The sequence below is a fragment of the Fonsecaea monophora genome, assembly GCF_001642475.1.
Source record: "Fonsecaea monophora strain CBS 269.37 chromosome Unknown Scaff1, whole genome shotgun sequence".
NCBI lineage: Eukaryota > Fungi > Ascomycota > Eurotiomycetes > Chaetothyriales > Herpotrichiellaceae > Fonsecaea > Fonsecaea monophora.
In genome coordinates, this window is record NW_019173932.1 from 718939 (window position 1) to 740741 (window position 21803).

General features: G+C 51.7%; 5 protein-coding genes across 5 annotated transcripts; 3 read left to right on the forward strand and 2 right to left on the reverse strand.

Annotated features, from left to right (window-relative positions):
• Nucleotides 1-1085: 1085 nt before the first annotated feature.
• AYO21_00247 (hypothetical protein) lies at nucleotides 1086-2606 on the forward strand (the record flags this gene model as incomplete). The annotated part of the gene is made up of 3 exons (XM_022650237.1): nucleotides 1086-1110; nucleotides 1163-2148; nucleotides 2199-2606. The coding sequence occupies 3 exons, from the start codon at nucleotides 1086-1088 to the stop codon at nucleotides 2604-2606; spliced, it is 1419 nt and encodes a 472-aa protein (XP_022517563.1).
• A 7017-nt stretch (nucleotides 2607-9623) lies between these two features.
• AYO21_00248 (hypothetical protein) lies at nucleotides 9624-13726 on the reverse strand (the record flags this gene model as incomplete). Its single annotated transcript, XM_022650238.1, has 6 exons — nucleotides 9624-9762; nucleotides 9865-9916; nucleotides 9978-10132; nucleotides 10535-12050; nucleotides 12099-13665; nucleotides 13715-13726. The coding sequence occupies 6 exons, from the start codon at nucleotides 13724-13726 to the stop codon at nucleotides 9624-9626; spliced, it is 3441 nt and encodes a 1146-aa protein (XP_022517564.1).
• Nucleotides 13727-15118: 1392 nt separating this feature from the next.
• AYO21_00249 (hypothetical protein) lies at nucleotides 15119-16776 on the forward strand (the record flags this gene model as incomplete). Its single annotated transcript, XM_022650239.1, has 3 exons — nucleotides 15119-15300; nucleotides 15356-16161; nucleotides 16271-16776. 3 exons carry the CDS (start codon nucleotides 15119-15121, stop codon nucleotides 16774-16776), a joined length of 1494 nt encoding a protein of 497 aa, XP_022517565.1.
• Nucleotides 16777-17151: 375 nt separating this feature from the next.
• AYO21_00250 (hypothetical protein) lies at nucleotides 17152-19299 on the reverse strand (the record flags this gene model as incomplete). The annotated part of the gene is made up of 6 exons (XM_022650240.1): nucleotides 17152-17323; nucleotides 17425-17651; nucleotides 17761-17986; nucleotides 18352-18524; nucleotides 18572-18990; nucleotides 19044-19299. 6 exons carry the CDS (start codon nucleotides 19297-19299, stop codon nucleotides 17152-17154), a joined length of 1473 nt encoding a protein of 490 aa, XP_022517566.1.
• A 731-nt stretch (nucleotides 19300-20030) lies between these two features.
• Nucleotides 20031-20795, forward strand: AYO21_00251 (hypothetical protein; the record flags this gene model as incomplete). Its single annotated transcript, XM_022650241.1, has 1 exon — nucleotides 20031-20795. The coding sequence occupies one exon, from the start codon at nucleotides 20031-20033 to the stop codon at nucleotides 20793-20795; it is 765 nt and encodes a 254-aa protein (XP_022517567.1).
• Between the last annotated feature and the right edge of the window lie 1008 nt (nucleotides 20796-21803).

Sequence of the window (21803 nt, forward strand, 5' to 3'; positions counted from 1 at the left end):
GCAGCTAACCCAGGCACCGTTGTCCGCAATTCTATCCACACCTTCCATTGGCGAAGGCGGTGGAAAATGCATCGCGCCACTCGCTCATTCAGCGAGTTGGACCTCATTGTGCGTTTCGACGTTTTGCTCTCGCCTCCTTCCTTTCCCAGCCTCTGGATCTCAGCCCAGCGATTGGGCTGACGGCGGCTGCCCATGGGTTTGCCGTGTGCCAGTCGTCCAGAGGTGCCTGACAGCTATCTCCACCAACACTGCACAGGTATAGGATCCACTCCCCACTATCGGTCGCGATCAAATACGCCCTCACCCCATGTGGAACGGACGCTGCTACGACGTCTGTACCTTGCTCAACCCAAGACGCCAACAGGCCGAACAGATTCACAGTCAGCTGCAGGTCCAGGTCCTTCAAGAACCTGTGCCACCACTCATCAATCGCTTCCTACGTGACCAGGGGGGACTTTGTACCTCATCCACTTTTCCGAATTCCAGCAAGCCACCCTCCCCGCCGAATCCTCGCTCTACTTCTGAACATGGGGCAGCCTGATTGACGACTTTCCTTCTCAAGACAAAAAAGACGGCTCTTGTGCGTGCCTGAGGATCCGTCTGGACGACTTTTCTCTCCCACCCCTCATCATTTCCAAAGAGCACTAGGAGAAATCTGAGAGACCAACGTTCCGTTTCTTCATATCCTTCCCCCGTGCCAACCTACCCTCCATTGCAACTCTTCTCCCACACCTTTCTATTTTCCCACCACCCATCATATCACGAGACCAGCACACACAAATACCTCTCGGATCGTCACCAGTCCCAACAACCTCTACCGCGGTCATGAGAATATAGGATTGACCAATCTGGCTTGACTGCCTCGCAAACAACTCGATATGACTTCAACGTCTGGTCTTGGGGGCGCTTGCCCCGTGCCGTTTCTGCAAGAGAGCCTCTTCCCACATGCAGGGGGATGTACGTACCCGTTCAGCGACCTCGACCATCCCTTGTGCTCTGGCTGATCGAGTTCAGTTATTTCCGGACGTTTTTGCATGCCCTTGTCTAATCTTGAGCCCAACTTGACCTGCTGTTTACCCTGCCCAATGACGGATTGGACCTATTCGGATGGTAAGTGGAGGCAGGACACGCTGTCAGATATCAATATGCTGAACCTGCTCAGGATTTGAATCACGTACCGAAATTGCCAATTGGGTAAATGTGGCAGCATTTGTGTTGTCGGTATATCTACTGCTATCATTTGCTGTCCTTCCCGTCAAGTATACTCATCGGCACTATTTGAGTGTCTGTCTGACCTTGGGAGTGGTATTTATGGAGGTATGTTCAGGTCTGAACTCCGTCCTGGACATTGTGGCTGATGTTGTCGGTATCAAGCTCGCTTTCATTATCCCGCTGGGCACGAAACCAGCGCAGTGCTTCAACGAAATTACCCCCAATGACATGAAATCAAGCGGCTCTTGCGCAATTAGCGGCGCCTTTTTGTTGTTTGGAGGTTGGGCTATTGTCATGTGGGTTTTCGTCAGAGCCCTAGCCCTTCATCTCCAGATCTGCTGGGAGGTTGTGCTTGGGGACAAATCATTCTACACAGCGTTGGTTCTGGGGTGGCTGATCCCCATTGTTGGCCTCGCTTTGACGCTGAGCCTGACTGGAGTGTCCTTCCGGTTTGGCAACGTCTGCCACATCAACCACAAAGATGCTCTTCAAGATTACTGGGGACCCCTCCTGGCCTTTGCCGCCTTGGCGCTGGTGTTGCAATTCGTCACCATTGGCTACTGTGTCCAAGTTTACGTCAAGAGTCTTCTCGACGACAAGCCAACCACAAATACCAGCTCTCAGCCTCCGACATATCAAGGGAGTATGAAAACGGTGACGGCAAGGCAAACTTACCGCCGAGTCAAGAGAGTGATTGAGCTTCAATGGCGGGGAGCCAGCATTGTGCTCGTCATCATCGCAGAAGTTGTGTTTTTCTCGGTGGTGTTTGTCTCGATGGACAACAGCACCAAAGTCGACGCAGAGCTTTTGCAGAAGTCGCAGCGTTGGCTGACCTGTCTGGTGGCCAACAAAGGAGACAAGAACAAATGCCTGTCTCTTGCGGGCGGTCTGGTGAAATCAGAGGCGGTGGTTATGGCAGTCCTGATTATCCTCGGGGTAAGATTGTTGAACTGTCTCTGTTCTCATCATTCTAATCAGTGTTGCAGTTAAGCGGTTTCTGGTGCTTGATGTTCATGGGCCGCTGGTCGATGACTCATGGCTGGGCCGAATTCTTCCGAACAAGATTGTTTCGCAAGAGTGAATTTGTCTCGGCGGACGCCAGACGATTCTCGAACGACCCTCGTACGTACGAAATGCTAAGCGGAGCGACGCCTCAACTGAACATCCAAACCCCAGATCGAGCTTTGACGAGCCCCAGAATGCGGAGCGAGTTCTCGCCCACGGATACAAAGCAAGATCTATATGGCTCGGGGAGAGCATATGTCACTCCGGTAGCGAGCTACTCTCGTCCCACTCCCCCAACCCGACACAAAGAATGGGATCCGAGGTCGACACACGCTAGGCCGATCGATGTGACCGGAAAAGGCGTTGAAATGAACATATATCCGGGATGAAAATGTCGACATGTTCCGGACTTGAGTTATTTATTCAACAATATGCTTTCTGCACCTTTCAGCGTGTGGCGCCGAGGAATGATTGCGATCTAGGCAGAAAATTGCCAGTGTTTCATCTGGCTCGGAGGCGGCTGTATGACCATATTCTTGCATGGTCCAAAGTCCCGCAGTGTTTTCAATGCATTATGAGTTTATGCGGCTTCTGTGGTTTTACAAATGGAGGAAGCTAAGTACAATGTGTGCAGCATTGTGATGTACAAATGGGGAAACGGAAGCATGGGGGGATCAGGGTCGTCACTGGCATGATATCTTCCTTGAGCTACTATGATTGTGGTTCAAAATTGTTCAACATCCAAGGGATACCCATTCGCGTCGACATGTTTTCTTTTGACTGTTTGGTGTTGTCAATACAGGGGAGTTGGTCGCTCCACGGCGAAGAGAAAAGTTGAAGACGAAGGGCAAGAAGCGGAAGTGGGCTGTCACGATTGTGAGCAGCCGGATTACACGATACTGTACAGAGAGGAAAAGAAATTCCCGCTTGTCATTTTGTAATGCATGGCAAGAGGGGCTGGATCCTACTAGAATTGCCTGTTATTTTCCTTTCAGAGCGAAGGCTGAGAGAGGGAGAGGGAGGAGAGGGAGAAGTCAAAGTATTGTGTGGAAGGCATTCAGACGTGTGAGATGTGTGACGACGAGGAACGAGCGAAGTGGTGGACGAGGGATGTATCTATGTATCTGTGTATGTATAGAGCTCATGGAGAGTTGGGGTTCATTCAGTATCCAGAGTCTCTCTGTGTGTTCAGTTCCAATGGGAACTGGTTGCGCATTCACTTACTCACTCACTCACCCACTGACTCACTACGTGTACCAAGTACGGGTACAGAGTATGTCTGAGGTAGTCGGTACTAGTACGAAGAAGGCACTTTGCACAGGTAGTGGCACAGGAAACGAATTTGATTAGGTAGGTATACCACTTGTACACATCCGGACTAGCCCCTCGAGCCCCTCCTTACTCCTTAGGTAGGTCCCTCCCCGTTAGCGGACAAGTTGACGCGCTAGACCTGTTCCTGAAGATATCTCCGTGCGGCGATGCTAGCGCCGAGTTAGTATGGCTAGGTTTAGTCCTATTCGGGAGAAATCCGCCGGTTTTGGGGTACCTCTCTCCGAGTACGGACTACGGAGTACCTACAAGTACATGGCTGGGGGGGAGAACATGGACCGCTTGAGAACGGCCACGTTTCGAGAACCGAGCAGGAGATACAGACCCGGGGATTGATTATGACATATGTGTAACGACTCAAAAATAACCCGGACTCGTGCTCGGTAGTTACTCCGTACTCTGACTCTGACTCTGTACCTCGTTACTCTGTATTGTACTGTACTTGATGACTATTCCAACTCCCCCTTTATCCACTAGGTTCTGTAGGTACACTCATACGGAGTAGGTAGGTATGTAGGTAGGCGGGTATGTATGTATGTAAGATGTACTGTAGGTAGACAAGGAGAAGGAGAAAGAGAGGGAACACCCGCTTTTGTCTTTTAGGCTGTTATCATGATGATGAAAGACGTTGAGGATGATACATGCATATGTACGAGGTAAATGCATACAGGAAGGGAACTTCGGCTCGCGGAATCTGGACTCGGTAGAACACCTCTTTCCCCTTTTCTGCAGGACCGAAACGAGAACTAAACTAACTGCTACTGCTACCATTACAACTACTCGGCAGGGACCTGGTACTTGGTACTTGTAGTACCTGTACTTGGTAACCCTTACTTTGTAGGAACTTTGTACAAGTAGGTCTGTAGGTACATACCTACATAGGCACGTTTCTTCTCTGGGTTGGGCTGGCATGTTATTTTGGTGGTTGGCTGGCACTGGTTGGCTGGCTGGCTAGCAGGGCACGGAGCACGGAGCACGTGTTTCTTACTCGCGCATCCTTCTCGTATCCTATCACCTGCATCACCTACCCCCTTTTCGAGGTTGCGACAGCGGTCGTGATCGTAATATTATTAGATAACCGAGCGCCGAGCAGGGAGGTGCAGTGCTCGGTACTCAGACAAAGGCAACAAGGAAAGAGGCGAGCAAAAGGAAGGAAACAGGGAAAGACGCAAGGTAGCAAGGAAGCAAGCGAGCGAGCGAGCGAGAAGACGACACTTTGGACAAGGGACAGGAATGCGTAATGTTACCTCGTATCGAGTACATGATGCGCAATGCGCAATGCGTGATAGTCATGCATGATGCACGGCGAATTAATATGCATGGGGCGACAATTGGAATCACCACGAGCCTCCCTCTCTCCCTACCTCCCTTCCGTCCCTCCCACGCTCTCTCGCTCGCTAGTAATTACGGATGCACTCGGTACTGCACCTCGTATAGATATCTTTTCATCAAGGGTAATGGACTCGTGCCGGGGTTTGGTTTCTGATTATTCTTTTTTGATTACTCGTGGCTTTGTTGGCTTGTCGACTTTCCTTGTTTCATGTGCTCGCCCCTCGCGCAGTAGCTCATCGTGCGTCGTGACTCGTGACTGGGGGTTATAAATGCACAATACCTACCTACCTACCTACCTACCTACCTACCACCCTTGCTACTCGCATTTACGAGTGTGGGCGTGTCCATGTCCGTGTCCGCGCCCGCGTCCGTAGTCGTGTCCGCAAGCGTGGGCGTTTTTGACATAAAGTACTGATTTCCGTCTGATCGTGGGTAGCTTGAAGGTTGTGGCGACGGGATCTGAAATTCTCCGTAGATAAGATCCGCGATGAGATGGGACGATATTACTATGGTCAAAGTCGGAAAAATATTTGACGTATCACTAAGAGCTGAGCTCGAGACAAGCCACTAGCAAAGTCAGACCTACCTGGACTTGCAGCTTGCATACAAGTACAATGGATATCAATAGCAGCAGCAGCAGCCGTCACAATCTTTCGCCTGGTTCAGCGGGCGCAAAAACTCTGAGCTTCCCGCGGGAGTAGATTTTACTTTTCCCATGGGGTGGTGTGGTGCTGGCTGTCCAGGGTGCTTGAAATTGGAGGCTGACGAGGCTGAGGCCGGCCAATTTTACGCATGCATGAACGCCATCTGTCTGCCGATTGGACGGTGCGACAGTGCGACAGCCACGAGGGGATCCCGTGTCAAGAGGGATGCTGGTCTTGCCATACCTACGGATAATAGCTCCTCTGCGATAAAGTTGTGGAAATCAGACATTGGGATATAGCAAGCATTGCGGGTATTCCCTGACTGCTCACACTTTTGACTTTAAACCCCTACAAGGGCCAAACATGCAAACCACATCCCACAAGAGTTGCAAGGCACGTCACATAGAACTGAAACGATACAGAGAGCTGTCCAAATCTGTGCCATGCCACGTGTGAAATGATGGGGAAAACACAGAACGGTCTGTAACCAATGACAAAACCTGGCCAGCTTGTCTCAGGAGATTGTTGCTTTGCACACCTCATACCCATCTCTGGAGCCACCACCATGGACAATAATCGTGGAGATTGGACATCGCGCACATTGACATCGCACGGAGCAAATCTAGTAAACACGACCACTGTCTCAACCTCGGATGTTTGTTCTCAAGCGACTGGACTCACTCTCTCGCCCCCTTGTCCGCTCCAATTGTAAGGATCGGGTCGAATTATGGGTGCTGAGAACCTTGTTGACACGTTGGATAAAACATCTGAACAGTCCTTCAACACTTTGAGCTCGCGCGAGTGTGCCCAATGCTGGGTATGACCTTGATGCACTCGGCTTACTCAAATGAAAGCAGTCAGTCTCAGGGCCTTCGCACATCCGAAACACCGCCACGTAACAACGCCGCGATGGTAGGGTACCAGCGTCGCATTCAAGGTGACATCTGCACACGAAGAACTAGCGAGTGCTGACGCTTTTGCTGGAGATGGTCCTCTCCTGAAGATCGCTGGACCCAGAGGCATTCGTTACATAGACGGTGCGGTATCAGAAAGCGAGTGAGCCGTCAACGCTTGGTTTCGTGGTTGGGAATCTTTGGGATGGAGGGTAGAAGAGATGGTGTGGCGCTGTTTGCCCTCCTGTGCCTGTGAGTCGTGTCCCAAAGTATCAGTTCCCCAGTCCCGCTGCAGAACTGCAGACCCAGCCACCTGGTACCGGCAGACTCTGTCTGAGAAACTGCCTATCTTGTGGATCCGCATGTATCATTCATCCAGACATGTCGCTTTCGCCGAAGGGGCATTTGCATACAAGACTTGACTCCCCTCCAAGGATCATGCAAGAACGCCTTACCCATCTGGTGGGAACGTATGGAGGCAACCCGTGTAACCCAACCTCAACAACCTCTTGTGGGGATTTCGGCAAACGCAAACCTTTCCCTGCTTGTTCCTTGGATCCAAAACCCACGAATCCACAAGCTGGTCGAAAGAGATGCTGGAGCATCCAAAGCCGGCAAGGACTCAGGAGAAGCGGCTCGGCATCGACTCTGGATTCATGCTGGTGCTGTGGATAGAGGAGAGAATCCCAAGGGCGGATATTCAAATTTCAACGTGGGCCTGAACCTAGGGAATGGTCCCGTCCGGCACCAAGCAGTTGTGGGACTAAAGGTATAGGAGGGGAGTAGGTAGGTACATACATACTTGCTCGGTAGGTGGAATTCAACCGAGTGGTAGGAGGAAACTTCTCAGGGTCACAAGCAACCGCGGCAGAAATTCCTTGTCGCTCAAGAGCACCAGGTCAGGGTTCATGGAGCGAGTCCAGACTCTGTGCAGCCACAGTGGTGACAGAGCTTCGATGACCTTTCGAGTTCTCGTCCCCGAAACTCGAGTTACAGTGTCTCTCTGAAGAATTAGACGTCGCTCACCTTTAGGGCCTCCAGCCTGCGTCCCAAAAAACACATGCTCCTAGACTCGTTGATCAAGCCGTTACATATGGGCTGTATCGGGACATGAAACAGCCCACCACCAAGAGTTCATAAGGCGGCACTGGCGGATACGACGTGCCTGCCACCAACCTTGCTGTGATTCGTTCTTGATATGCATCTTGTCTTGACTTTGTCAGAGTCTAAGTGAATCCTCCTGGTGGCTTCCTGAAGAATGGAAAGAGACAAGAAGATCAAAGAAACCTCCGAACGATGAACGACGGCGCCAGATGCCGGTCCCACCAACGCTATACCGTCATAGGAAGGATTCCCTAGCGCAGTAGCGCTTACTCGCACCTCGTGTTTCCTGCACTTGGTCGTAAAAGTACAAGTCGAGTCGTTACAATTCTTCAGGGCGCGGATGCAGGAACCTTGCCCCGCCATGCCCACCACGCCCACCACGCCCCTCGACGACTAGGTATAGGTACCTAACCTGCCTACTTGTACATACCTAGGTGAGTACAGTCTTGTTACAGACCCTTAGGGCCTTGCATGAACGGTCCAGGTGGTGCCCAGTCGTGCCAGTGGCAATGGACCTTCGAGAAGCGTTCCACTGGTGGGTTTTCCGCTGCGATGATGCCTGGTCCTCTCTGTGTGTGATGTACCAAGACAAGTGTGTTTCAGATTTCTCGCCGCCAGGCCAGAGAGCCCGAAACCCTCCGGCACACTGGCACACACGTTGTGGGGTTTCCGGCACGACTCTCGCAGAGTTGTGACAAAACGCTGTCTGGATCGAGTAGAGTTCGTCTCTGTGCATGAACAGAGGACGAGTAGGTATGTCATCACCCTCGTGCATGGCGGGGTCGACCTGCGGGCACAGAGGGCATACATTACGTCTGTGCGGCCATGAGCTGGAAACTGACCAGGGATGTTCCCCGTCCAAGTATCATAGCATATGTCCAATTGCTGAAAGAAATGAAAATGGACCTACGCAAGTAGGTATGTCAGTGACTGTCCACGGGATATACTCGAGGTGGAACTTCGCCAGGGACTGAACATAACATCCCGCTGTATCGACTCAATGCTTTTGGTTGTCACCTCCGAGACAAGAATTGAAATCAACGAAATTGCGTCCGAATGCCCCGTTCCCGAGACTTCAAGCAGGACGATTTGACGAAAACGCTGTATCCATGTCTCACCCTCGGCAGAAGTCCTTGAGTACACATGGGAAGCCCCTGGTTCACAAATGACGAGCTCGATCACAACCACTTACAAATGCCGGATTGTGCGCAGGATTTCAAACGAGTAAAAGCCAGCTTCTGCCTTCCGCTCTGGGCTAAGCTGGAGCATTGACAGGGGATGCATGGAGTCACCAAAGTGAGTGGTTTTGTGGTGATGACCAACACTTGTCAATCAGACGCAACGATGTGGTAGTTCACTGCCGGTTTCGAAAGGCGAGGTCCCTTGTGGAATCATTCATGCGACTCGGGCAACGTGCAGGCTTTCGTCTTCGAGGTCGCGTCAAAGGATCCTTTCAATGACAGGGTTGTGTTGTTCTAACAATCAGCATGGCATTAGAGTCCGGTCCCAGCCGTCTGTCATGGGTTCAAGGGACCACAGATTGCCTCCTCCAAGACTTGATCCTTGAAATCGACAAAGGCGCAAAGCACAAGGGCACGTATTTGTCACCTCCCGTACATGCACAGTCCTCTACTGAAGTAAGAGGACCGTGTTTGGTAATTGGAAGGTCAATCCTCCATATAGGCACGATAGATTGTTCTCCTTCAGACATCGCGCATTGAAGAAAATAGACACGACGCTGTACACACAAATGCCAGTGACCAGAGATTCTTTCAAACGTCTTCAACTCGTGGAAAGGGGGAATTGGAGCAAGCAGCCTTGAAGTCAAGGGTGTTTTTGAGGTTCAGTCTTTCTCCGAATTTTGTATCTTCCATTCAAGTCAGTAATCGGACCGTCCGAGAGCGTATCCGCAAGTGTCGAAAACTGCCTCGCTCATCGAAACTGGACGAAGGATTCCCAGCACCTGGGCCATTCCATCGCAAACAGTAAACCCCTCTTCATTGACGCCGTGGGAAGTGTCGTTTCGCTCTTTTTTTTCCTTACTCATCGCATACCACAACTCAAGCTTTATTGCAGAATCTTGGAAAAGTCCCCGCCTCCTAATTTATGCAGCGTCTCTCTTGCCTTCCCGCACCTCCTTGAGCGCCTTCATCGTTCCGTGCAGGGCGTGCTTGTGATTTCTTCGGAACTTGGGATCCGTGCCTTTGAGGGATGGGTATCTGAAGGTCTTGGGCTTCTTGATCCTGTTTGTTACAGATATGTCAGCCAAGTCGGTTCCTTTTGTAAATAAGCGATCGTAAAGGAGGCAGGGCGATTTGTATTCCCTGCGACTGCGAAATTCGTACCCGTTCTTGTGAGCCTTCTTGGCTTGGTTGTGTTGAGACGAGTTCTTGGATTCTGAGACAATGTTAGAGTCGGGATCACCAGAGTCGTCAATTATCAGCGCGTAGAGACTTACTGGCCATCTTGACGCTCTCAACGACAAACTGATCGTAAAGGTTTGCAGGCTGGGTTGACGGATCGATCGAACTCGGTCGTTCCAAAAGTTCGTCCAAATTGTCGAATGTGTGTGGCAAGGCACCAGGAAGGTCAGCCGAGGCCTTGGCAGCTGGTCTGTGCAAGGCTGTGGTATCCCGTGCCAGCCTTGCCCCTCAAATCTTGGTGCAAGTAACAAATCCTTGCAACACTCTAATTGGAACTACAAAGTTTGGATTCATGACATTTCAATAACATGGGGATTTTGTTGACATTTATTACCGAGAGATCACTCCCAGTGGCGGTTGACTTGTCGCAGGAGCCGTATGTGCCTAAAGTAAGATACCATCCAGAGCTCATCAGCACTGATCAGCAGTTGGAATATGACATATTGAGAGGTCTATAGGAGCTCAAATTTTCTGTCTAGGCCTAGCGACCGTCGTTCATCCAGATTCACGTGCATCTTAGTAACAAATCTTTTGGTATCATAATGCAGGGTCATTCACATTCTGGGCGTAATCATGCTTTTTCTCTCTTCACATCTGACCACCTTGTGCGATAAACTTTGCAAAAAAGACCTTGAATGCCTTTGGTTCCATGGTCGCCAATTTCTGCAAGTATTCGGCGATCATGTTATCGTTCATGCCCATCGTCCTCAACTCCTTTTCCTGTAACCAAGTCAGGTATTGCTGTCCTGTTTTGGTGTAGATGGTCTTCTGAAGCCCAGCAGCCTCGGACAGAGCTTGCCGTGCCTGTGCATCCTTGCTATTAAACGAAGGGTTAGTTGGCAGAGCCCAACAGAGTGGCGAGAATCGTGTGATCATGAATTGATCAAACCCGGGAAGCGCAGGCTGTGGCCCGGGGACACTGCCATTCGCTTGACCAGTCGCGGAAACCACATCAGGTCCGCCCCACACTGTGCACATTCTTGATAGCAGTAAGAACGCCATCTTCGCAGTAGGGAAGTCGTCCACATCTCTTGCGAGATGCTCGATGGAGCCAATCACCGAATCAAAGATCGGCTGGTTTCTGGCGCTGACCAAAATCGCGCCGAGGTCGTTCCCAAGGATCACCATGAGGAAGTTGAGGTACTCTCTCTTCAATTCCGCCAGCTCGATTTCATCGTCCGTCCCTGCAGTGGCTGCAGATATGCCAGCAAAGACTCTTTGAAGAAGTCCTGAGAAGAGCCGATCGAGAAAGTCCTGTATGTCGTTTTTGAAGCCGAAAATAACTTGGTCTAGCAATCGGAGGAAGAGTGCCATCTCGTCTCGCGTCGACGAGTCAGTCAATAGGCCGTCAACCCACTGAGGTAGTTGCTGCATCATCTGGGTACCGACCATGCCGATCAAACGTGAAAACGCGAACCTTGCGGCGGTTCTGATCTGAAAGGACGAGTTGAGCGCTGTTAGAGACACAAGGGTTACCTCAGCGACCTGTGCAAATGCCTGCTTCGCCTGTGGGGATGGCTCAACTCCGCTTCCTTGCGTGGCGAGCCCAGGATTGAAATCGGAGAAGCCTCGAGCAATTGTACCCAGCGCCATGATACCGTGATGCACTTGTAGACCGGCAAGTTCATTGCCCGATCGAGCGGCTTCCAAGTTACGCTCGATGTCAACAAAGAGCGGCTGCATGACCGCGGATAGATATTGTACCTGCTTGTCTGAAGGGACGGTATTCGCACCGCATATGCAACCCACAGCTTCGAAAAGATACAGCTGACTGGTAAAAGTAGAGTCGGTGGCCGAGTCACCGTCGGAGGACATATCATCGCGGTCTTCTTCACTGGGTAACTCTGCCCGGATGGCCAGGAGGTCCTGCAGACGTTGCACGACTGCTTCAGCCGCATTTCCCACGAAGCCGCGCAGTTGACGGATGAGACGTTGAATGAGATACCATGCTCGCGCCTTGACTTTCAAGCTCGGATGGTGGGCGAGTTCGAGGAAGTTTTGTAGAACTGGCTGAATGTACTCTGAGTGCTTCTCAAAAAAGGAGCTGTATCTGACGCTGATTTCCATATATTGCAGCTGTATGGCAGGGTGTGCGAAGGAGCCTGTGTCTGGGAGCCTGTTAGCAGGATTAGGGAGATACTGGCACTCTCACTTACTCGACTGCACCATTTCCAGCATCATTCGCACTAGTTTTTCTGCCGCAGGCGAGTTTGGCTTGTTCTTCTGATACAAACCACCTCCCCTTACAGCCAGATCCCCAATGAGATACACTTCATGTAGTGCAAGATCCAGGTCGCGCCAATTGAGCCCTGATCCTTCTGACCGCAGCCGTTCAAAGGTATCGTGAACAAGGGCTGAAATTGCGTCGATATAGAGCTGCTCATCCGCTGCGGCGATGGCTGATTGCAAGCCCGCCAATCGTTTTCTCAACTCCTGAAACTCTGCTTCATCTGTCTGCTCGTCCTCCTGACCCCAGTCGGCAGTGTCATCATACCTCATCTTGAGGAAGATTCCCTTGAGGATGGGTAGGAGCATTTGTGCCCTTTGGGCTGAGGCGTTCTCCCCCTGGCTCGTGCGCCTCAAAAAAGTAAGAACGTCATTCATAGCATTGAGGACCGTTGAACAGACTTCGTCGAATATGTCGGAGAAGAATCTAAGCAAGTGTGGCAGAAAGGCGACCAGGAGCTGTTCAGCCTTGACCCATGTCGGCGAGCCCTGGGTCTCCGTCTCCAACACTTTGACAATATCCACTGTTGTGGTGTTGACCAGTTTTGCAACCGTTTCAGCAAGATCAACATCATAGTTGGAGGCTCTGCTATCCCTCAGCGGCGGACAAGTGACGAGTTGCGAGACGACTGTTTCAAGGTTGAGAAAGGTGATCATGTTGACTTTGTCCGCGGACGGCATCTTCTTTGCCACGGTCTCAGTGAAGACATCGATGGCGGCGTCTCGTGCTTGCTCCTCACTCTTGCGAGGATCGACTTTTTGGGCGCGTTCCAGCTGCTGGAATAGCAGTTCGAGCATCGACTGGTTCACCACAAAGGAGATGTCGACCCAGCTAACCCACTTCCCAATTGCCTTCAAGCACAACTCGGCCACAACGTCGTTGGACGTTCCCCAGTGGGACAAGATCTCCTCCCACGACCGAGCGATTTTTTGAACATCACGAGCTCGAATCAAATCTTTTAAAGTATTTGCCCTGTCCTGTTCGGCTCGAGACCTGGAAAGTAATTGATCTCCGATCTCATCGTGAATGGCATTGAGGACTGTTAGATAGAAAATGAGACCTGGGTAATTGTCTTTTGGGCCGGAACCTGTTGAAGTAAGGGCCAATAAGTCATCGAAGCAAGTCTCCCACCCGGCGCCGTAAAAGGTTGAGAATAGGAATGTCACGGTCTGAGCAAACTTGTTGACGATGGTGCCAGGGTCTGGTGTGTCTGTCTGGCCTGGTTCCCCGTAGAACTTCCGCAGATATGTCATGAGCTGATCTTCAATGGTTTTCAGGCCTTGTTGGTCCACCAGGCCACCTTGAACTGCATTATTGACGATCTCGAGGCAGTAGACTCGAATGACCATGGGCTGTCGGGGGACTTGTAAGGAGATGGCCAGACATGGCTGCCATGCTGAGGGTTCTTGTCTCAGCTGGTTGACATAGTCAAAGGCCTGTCGTTTGAGGGCTGGGTTCGCGGAGGGGTCGTAGGCGATTTGAATCGCCGAGATTATCTCGAGGACCAGTTAGCGACAGCACTGAGATTAGTGAGAGACGACCAACCTGTTCGTCCATCACGTAATACCAGTGTTCCTCGCCCACCGCGCTATGACTTCAGGAACACTGGGCAAGGAAGATAGTCACCGCATTTGGGCGTGACGAAAGTGGAAGCACGTGCTTCCAGAGTTAGTCCATGAGAAAAGCCAGCGTTGTTGAGGAATTGACAGTGAAGAATGGGTGCAGGCATGAATCGAAATCAACAGATGGTGTAGTGGATGTCTCTGGAATTTCGGTTACTGCAAAGTAGAGAATGCAGAGAATGTTCCAACGTCGGGCACCATTATTCGACTGGTGCCTCATTCCGCATCTTTCGAGGCGGAGAAATCTCCCTCCAAATGTTTCCGGCCTTGGCATCAAACCACCTGCACCACCTGCACCGCCTGCACCTGGGACCCTCGGCCACCAACCGCCAAATGACGCACCTTGACGTACCTCGACGCACATATTCAAATCCTTCTATTTTCTTCCCCCTGACTAAGATCAATGAGACAATATTCCGTTCCCTAGACGATGAGGCTCCGACAGCCACTCTTTGTCAAGATCGAAGCACGTCTTGAGATTATCCTCTCGTTGACCCAAAACCCTTTACAATGGCTGCCAGAGACTCAGGCTGTCCTTGATACTACCAGATGAAGGCGGTCCATTGGTCTTGACACTTTGTCCGTACGGCTCCCAGATAAAACCCCCCACGAAGCCAGATCCTACAAGTCCAAACCCTTGGGACGTGGCCGAACGAGTAGGTCGAGGGAAGAGATGGAGATCTGTTGAGTTGTCAATTGGCCGAGAGATCACTCCTTTACAAGCAAAGACATTTCCCCGTACATCTACTATACTTGAGTAATGATACAATATCGCATTGGCCACCAGGCTGGGGTCCCCCAATCCAACAGGAATGGGTGGACATTCAAAGATTGACATGGCTCAATTCTGTGAGCTGGGGCTGCTTTTAATCAACCAGAGGCCAACCCAACTCATTGGTTCATGTTTCTTTATCGACCATTATTCCTCGGTTATCGACGGGCATGCCACTCTTACCCTACTAAGCCAAATTCACGCCCTTTCGCCTTCATGGACCCTTCTCGACTTGGGTGGATGAAATATTTGACAGGTCGCGTACATGATAGAAGGCTCTCAATCTAAAATACGCCCCATGCTACCCCGTTGGCGCCATCTGGTGCCGAGGGATCAACCTTACATAAACTTCTGCTGATTGATTAATATTGCCCCTCCAACTCTGTTGCCGCCACCGCCCTGCGGGTTTTATACGAAAGAGAAAGAAAAATTGTACCTTAGCACCCTTAGCATTATTTATCTACATGCACAAGCTACATATATAGTCCCCCACAATCCTCTAGACTAAGATCCCGCGAACCACCATTTGCTCGACCAACATTTCATACAAGGACAATGGACGAAACCCAACCATTGCTTCGAAATGCGGTTCACCCCGAGCACCGCCCGGACAAAACCGTTCAGCCAACAGACATCATCGATTTCGACCCCAACGGCGACCCGGAAAACCCCAGAGATTGGCCGAATCACTACAAATGGGGGATTGTGGCTTTGTTGGCCTTCATGGCATTTACAGTGTCAGTGCTTGTTCAACTACTTAAAGCCTGCCAGATGGGCTGACTTTGTTGGTAGGACTTTCACCTGCATCTCGGTCGTGCCCGTTGCAAACCGGATTGTACACGATCTCAATGGCACAAGTAGCAAGTCCGCCAGCGTCCTGCTAGTCACGATATGGGAACTTGGCGAGGCGTTCGGCCCCCTCGTGCTCGCACCGCTGTCGGAGTCGTTTGGGAGATACCCAGTCTTCAATGTCGCCAACGTGCTGTTCATCTCCGCCACGGTGCTGGCGGCATTGTGCCAAAGCACGCCGCTCTTCATCGCTGCACGGGCCTTGACGGGCGTGGCGGTCGCTTCGAATGTGCTCAACCCAGCCATTGTCGGCGACATGTTCGTCTCGGAACAGCGCGGGTCGGCCATGAGCCTCGTCATGATGGCACCCCTGTTGGGAGGCGCCATCGGTCCTGCCATCGCGGGTGCCATCGCCGAGACCTTGGGCTGGCGTCAGGTCCTCTGGGTGGGCGTGATCTTGGCCACCGCGTGTGAGGTGACTTTCCTCACCTGTTTCCGCGAAACGTACAAAGTGGCCATCCTCAATCGCCGAGTGGCCCGGTTGAGGAAGGAGACGGGTAATCTCGCGCTGCGCACAGCGGTCGACGTGGACGACGCCGAGGCGAACGTGAAGGGATCCACGAAGCTGTGGGACTCGATCCTGCGACCCTTTGTCGTCTTCTTCGACTCGGGCGTCCTGCAGGCTATGTCCGTCTTCGGATCGATGGTGTATACCTACTTCTACGTCATGTCGACGACGCTGCCCGACATCCTGGAGGGGATCTACGGCCTCTCACCCGCCCTGACGGGGTCGACGTTCATCAGCTTCAGTACGTTCCCTAATTCCCCCTCTCCCTTTCTTCCCAAATCTAAACTTTGATGTTTTCTTGCTTTGGGGGAATTCTCCTGCTACCTTCTAGTTGCTAACAATGCCTTTAGGTGTCGGTTCCTTGGTAAGCGTCGTCATTTGCAACCTTTTCCTCGACAGAATCTACATCCGGCTGCGCGATACCCACAAAGGCTCGCCGGTCGGGGGACAGCCCGAGTACCGGCTCCCGCTGGCCATCGTCGGCGGTTTTACGCTTCCCCTCATGGTCGCGCTGTACGGATGGACGGCCGACCTCCGCCTGCCGCTCCCGGTCTTGATCCTCGTCCTCGTCCTGCTTGGGGCCGCGCTGATGCTCGGCTTCATCCCGCTGATGGCCTACGTGGTCGACGCCTTCAAGCTATACTCTGCCAGCGCCATGACCGCGCTCATCGTCACGCGGTGCCTGATGGGCACCTTTCTCCCCCTCGCCGTCGAGCCCCTGGTCAAGGCCGTGGGGTATGGCCGGGGCTTCACCGTCTTGTGCGCGCTGAGTCTCGCCACCGCGCCGATCCCCGTTCTCATCTTCCGCTACGGTGCGAAGTGGAGGGGGCGGTCGACGTATACAGAAGACAACTAAAAGAGGGGATGGACGGATGGCCGGGTCGATACATGAAGACTGTTTATGATCACTCCACCAACCCATGCAAAATCAATCTGAATGGCCAAGGGCGTTTTGGGAATCTATTCTTCGAGATTTTGGAGCTCCTTTCCCTTTACCTGGTCGAGCGGTTTGGCGAACAGGTAAAAGGTTCCATGTGTGATGTGTCTACAATTAGACGGGGTAACATTATAGACAGACGCGTCTTTCAGGAATAGATAAATACTTAAGACGGGTACAGAACATGAAACATACACCACATCGAAAAGAAGCCTTCAAAAAATAACCCCAGGCTATCTCTACTAAGCGCGGTGATGATGTGTTTCTTTTCGACTGCCTCCCCCACCTTCCCGGTTACTGCTGCTGCTGCTGCTGCTGCTGCTGATGTGCATGCATGGATAATACTCGACAGTTCAGGCACTTGAGGAGATCGGGCGTCTTCTGTCCGTTGTTGTGAGTGGGGCGCCTCGTGCGATCAGCTGAGAATACTTTGAAATCGTGGCCTGTAACAGCGTCTGCCTGACCTCTAGGTCTTCGAAGAGTGGTCTATCTATCCCATCTGATCCGAGCTGAGAGGTGACACATACAGTCCACCTCCTTCCCCAAGTGAGAACCCTCATCTCTGACATTGCGTATGGGAGTGAAAGTCTCCAGCTCATGTGTTTATGCACCGGCAGATGAAAGGTCACAAAGGCAAAGGCATTCTGCAGTTTTCTCGCCTCATTGAATTTGTCGTCCTCCGACGTCATCTGACCTGTTCCAAGACAACGGTGCCACCAAGGACTGTTCACATTGACACAGTTGAAACTGACGACTCTTTCTTCATGTAGCCTGTTTCTTTTGACCTGGGCATTCTGATCGCGGCTTAGTCGCTGACTGGGTCTACAACGTACCACCCCATCCGTCAGTCACAGTTCAGCCTCGTCACGTGACAATGATAAAAGGGGGGGGAGGAGCACATACTTGAGGAGGACAGGAGGTCGGGTGGCCACCGTGGTCCAACGACTGGGACAGTTTGATGTTGGGCTTCGATTCGAACGCGGTCTTCTCTTGCCAAAAGTTGTCGTTTTTGTCAAAGGCCGAACACACCCCGTCTGTCGCACCGAGGTAGCTGAAGTCCAGGTCCATTTCGGCGGCCGTGACGGGGCGAGCAGATATGAAATGGATGGCAAGAGAGTCGTGTGAGGCTCTAAAGAGCAGAGATAATCAAGCGTAATGGCAGGGGAGAGGATGAACACTGTTCTTGTACTGCTTCACTTTTGGTGGACCGGGTGTTTGGGAAAGTCGGGGCAGCAATCTGATCAATTTGAAAGTTGGGAGAAGGAAGCCAGAGAGAGAGAGATGAAGATGTGGCGGTTTTAATAGAGATGGTAGAGAGGAAAGCAGATGGCACGGCAAGGTGTGAAGCACCACAGGAAAAGATTGAATACGGAATTAGACTTCACAGTGAATAGCTGGCATAATCAAAGCTTCTGATTCTTTTTCATTCCGCTTCTATCCCTGTCAGCCTCTATTGTGTTTGTGAATCAATCAACATACTAAGCAAACAAGTACTTCGCGGCATGGTCAATGTGATCATCCGAGAAAGTGGCCATTGTGTAGTAACTGTGGTCATAGTCTGGCTGAAACCTGACTTTGACTCCGTTCTCTTGTCCAATTTCCTTTGCGGCTGCGATGAAGTTTTCGGGAAGAAGCTGGCCCTGCTTATAGAAATTGTCACCAGTTCCCTATGGCGGTCAGCAGTGGACAAACACACTCGAGCATAGCGACATACCACATCGATCAAAATGTCCAGAGGTCCCCCTTTCCACTGCTTCAGTAACTCTGTCGAATCATGTTGGGCTCCCAGTTTTTGCCAGTCGTCACCAAAATACCCTTTGAACGCCTTCTCGCCCCAGGGACATTTCAAGGGATTGGCAATCGGGGCAAAGGCGCTGACACTCTTGTATTTGCCCGGGTTCTTCAGGTATAGAGATAGAGCACCATGGCCTCCCATACTGTGTCCACTGATACTAACTTTGCTGGAGTCGATCTGGTCTTTGAACGCCTCGAAAACGGTTTTGGGGAGTTCGTTGGTGATGTACGAGTACATCTTGTAGTTCTTGGACCATGGGTCTGCACTGGCATCGACGTAGAAGCCTGCCCCAGTGCCGAAATCGTAGGCGTCGTCCTCGCCTTGGATACCAATCCCCCCTGCATCCCGTCAGTCCATGCGTTGATCGGCAAAGTCCCAGTGTGTGACCTACTTGGGCTGGTGTCAGGATACAACACAGCGATACCCTTCTTGCTGGCGCCGTGTTGGAAGAAACCCTTTTCAGAGCAGTTGTCGCCGGTACATGTGAGCCCAGAGAGCCATATGAGCAGAGGAACTTTGTTGTTTGCGGCTTGAGGAGGAAGGTAAAGGTTGAACTTCATTTCGCAGCCAGTGGTGGAGGCATTGTGAGCGAGCTTGAGGAGCTTCCCACCGAAGCTGGCAATTGTGGCTTGAGTGGTGACCGACATGATGCTACAACGCGGTGATACCAGAACTTTTACTTTTGGGAAGAGTGAGAACACGACAATGGACGTAGAGAAATGTTTTTGTAGAGCATGTTTTCCCTACGAGAAAATGACGTGGGGGGGCCACCGCAAGGAGGGGAAGAGAGAGGCATTGGAGAATAGGCAAAAAAGTGCCCCGCAGGTGGCAGATGCGGAACAGAAGAGCGAGGAGCCGATCTGTCAGGGGATAAACAGCGAGCAGTAAGAGGTACAAGGTACTCGTAGGTCAAAAGGGGGACAACCCGGGAGTCTGCAATCTCACCCGGAAGAGGCACCGTCGAGGAACAGGGAGGAATCAGGTGGATTGCGGAAGAGGTGTGGAAGAGGGGCCGATGTGAACGTGTCCCAATCAGTCAAGTCAGTCTATCGGCAGTGGGAGGAAGAGTGAATGGATCGGGATACATTTTCCCCTCGACGACAATTACCTTTTCGAGTTCTCAGTCCCGGCCATTTACATCTTTGTACTGGGGAGACAAGTGACTGGTGACACGGCGAGCACATCTCGGTAATACTTCGGAACTACGCACGAGACATACCAGAAGATACCACTGTCATCAGGCACTTGTATTATTCAGAAGCTACAAGCACCTTACCCACCATCAACTTGATTCCTTGTGCCTTGAGCTTGACGGCCAAGGAGGTCCATCGCCTCCCACTGCAGTCCCTCCTCGAGTGAACCTTCTCAGCAACCAGCCATGGCGTCCGTGGCCTCATCGACACCAACCGTGCAAGACGCGACCCTGCCCAAGAATCCTCCTTCGGCGCAACCGACGTACAATTTCAGCTTTACACCCTTTCTCCGCAGTAACGGTCTCGCCGCTCTCGCATCTACCGTGCCCGTCTGTCCTGACTTCGCCAGTACAGGCCACTGTCCCCGCGGACGTCGCTGTCCCGACCGTCATCCCACCCCCACACAGGCGCAGGCACCTCACTCCCAGCAGCATCACTACGGTCGCCACGCCAATGATAACTATGTCTGTAAACACTGGCTCAAGGGTCTTTGCAAGAAGGGCGACGCTTGCGACTACCTCCACGAGTATAATTTGCGAAAAATGAGCGAATGCCAGTTTTACAATCAAAACGGGTATTGTCAGAACGGCGACGAGTGTCTCTACGTACACGTCAAGGAGGGTTCCAAGCTGCCCATGTGTGAAGACTACAACAAGGGTTTCTGCGAGAAGGGCCCTAGATGTCCAAACCGACACGTGAGGAGAAAGCTGTGCGAATTCTATCTGGCGGGATTCTGTCCGGACGGGAAAGAGTGCAAATTTGGGGTCCATCTGAAAAGCGGTCCTGCGGCGGCGGCTGCCGCTGCAGCAGAGAAGGACGCAGATGCACAAAGAAGAGAAAGAGCCGCGGAAATGGACAAGAGAGAAGAAGATTCTCGCAAAGACTACGGCTGGAAGGGCGGCAGAGGTGGAAAGGCAGGAAGATGGAGAAGCAAACGAGACAGAAGGTGAATGGGGGGACCAGCTGCTGCTGTGGTCAACCCATCGAGCGTCAGTGATCACTATACGATGTCGTGGCTGTTTGCCGACGAATGCCTCCACTGTTCGACAGTGGCATCAATGCTGTCGGCATCAATCAGCTGGTCCAGCATGCGGGTTAGGCCACTCCTCCACCATCTTCCATCGGGTAACACAGATGCACCAAGGCCCTCGACTGGATCAATAAACCAGTGGACATGGCCAACGAGACTAAGCGGTTGAATGAGCTCTTCAGTTAGAGTCATCGACGCGTTAAGAAGGCCGGTCATTGCCAACAAACCTCAAGCAGCACTTGAACACTATTCAATCCGATGACCCGTCCGCTACCATCTTGTGCATAGCACGTTTTGTCTTCCCTTGGCTCAGGGACCAGAGACCAGCGACTGGGGCACGCAAATGGACACGACTTGAGCGAGCAACCAGGAATTCCTCCCAGGATCAAAACAAAATCGAAATCACTTCTGTTCTCTTGACAATCTGATCTCATAGGGAGGAGAAGGGGGAGCTCTCCAGCTTCGAGTCCGAGGTACTGGATTGGTTCTCGGCAGTCAAAATACACAGATAGAGACACGATCACAGACACGGACACAACACAGAGTTAGAGACAAAGACAGAGAATATGAGGGTGAGGGCGGAGCCCCATCAGCTAATGTCTTTGTCTCTGTCTGTCTTTCAGAGCAGAGCTTTGCTTGCTCCCCGTTCCTGGTCATCCGAGAACATCAAACCAAGGCAAGGAAGAAAAAAAAAGAGTCCAAAAGTCGGGTCGTGAAGAAGTGGTCAACCAAGTTGTCTCTGTCCCTTTTTGCCACGGACAGACAATGCAGTCGGGCTATATAGTCATGATCATGGTCATAGTCATAGTCATAGACAACACTAACAACCACGACAAGTAACACCACATAGGTACCCAGCGTGCATGGACTCAGATGGGCAGGCAGGTAGGTACATAGGTAGCTGTGTATGTAATGAATGTATGTATGT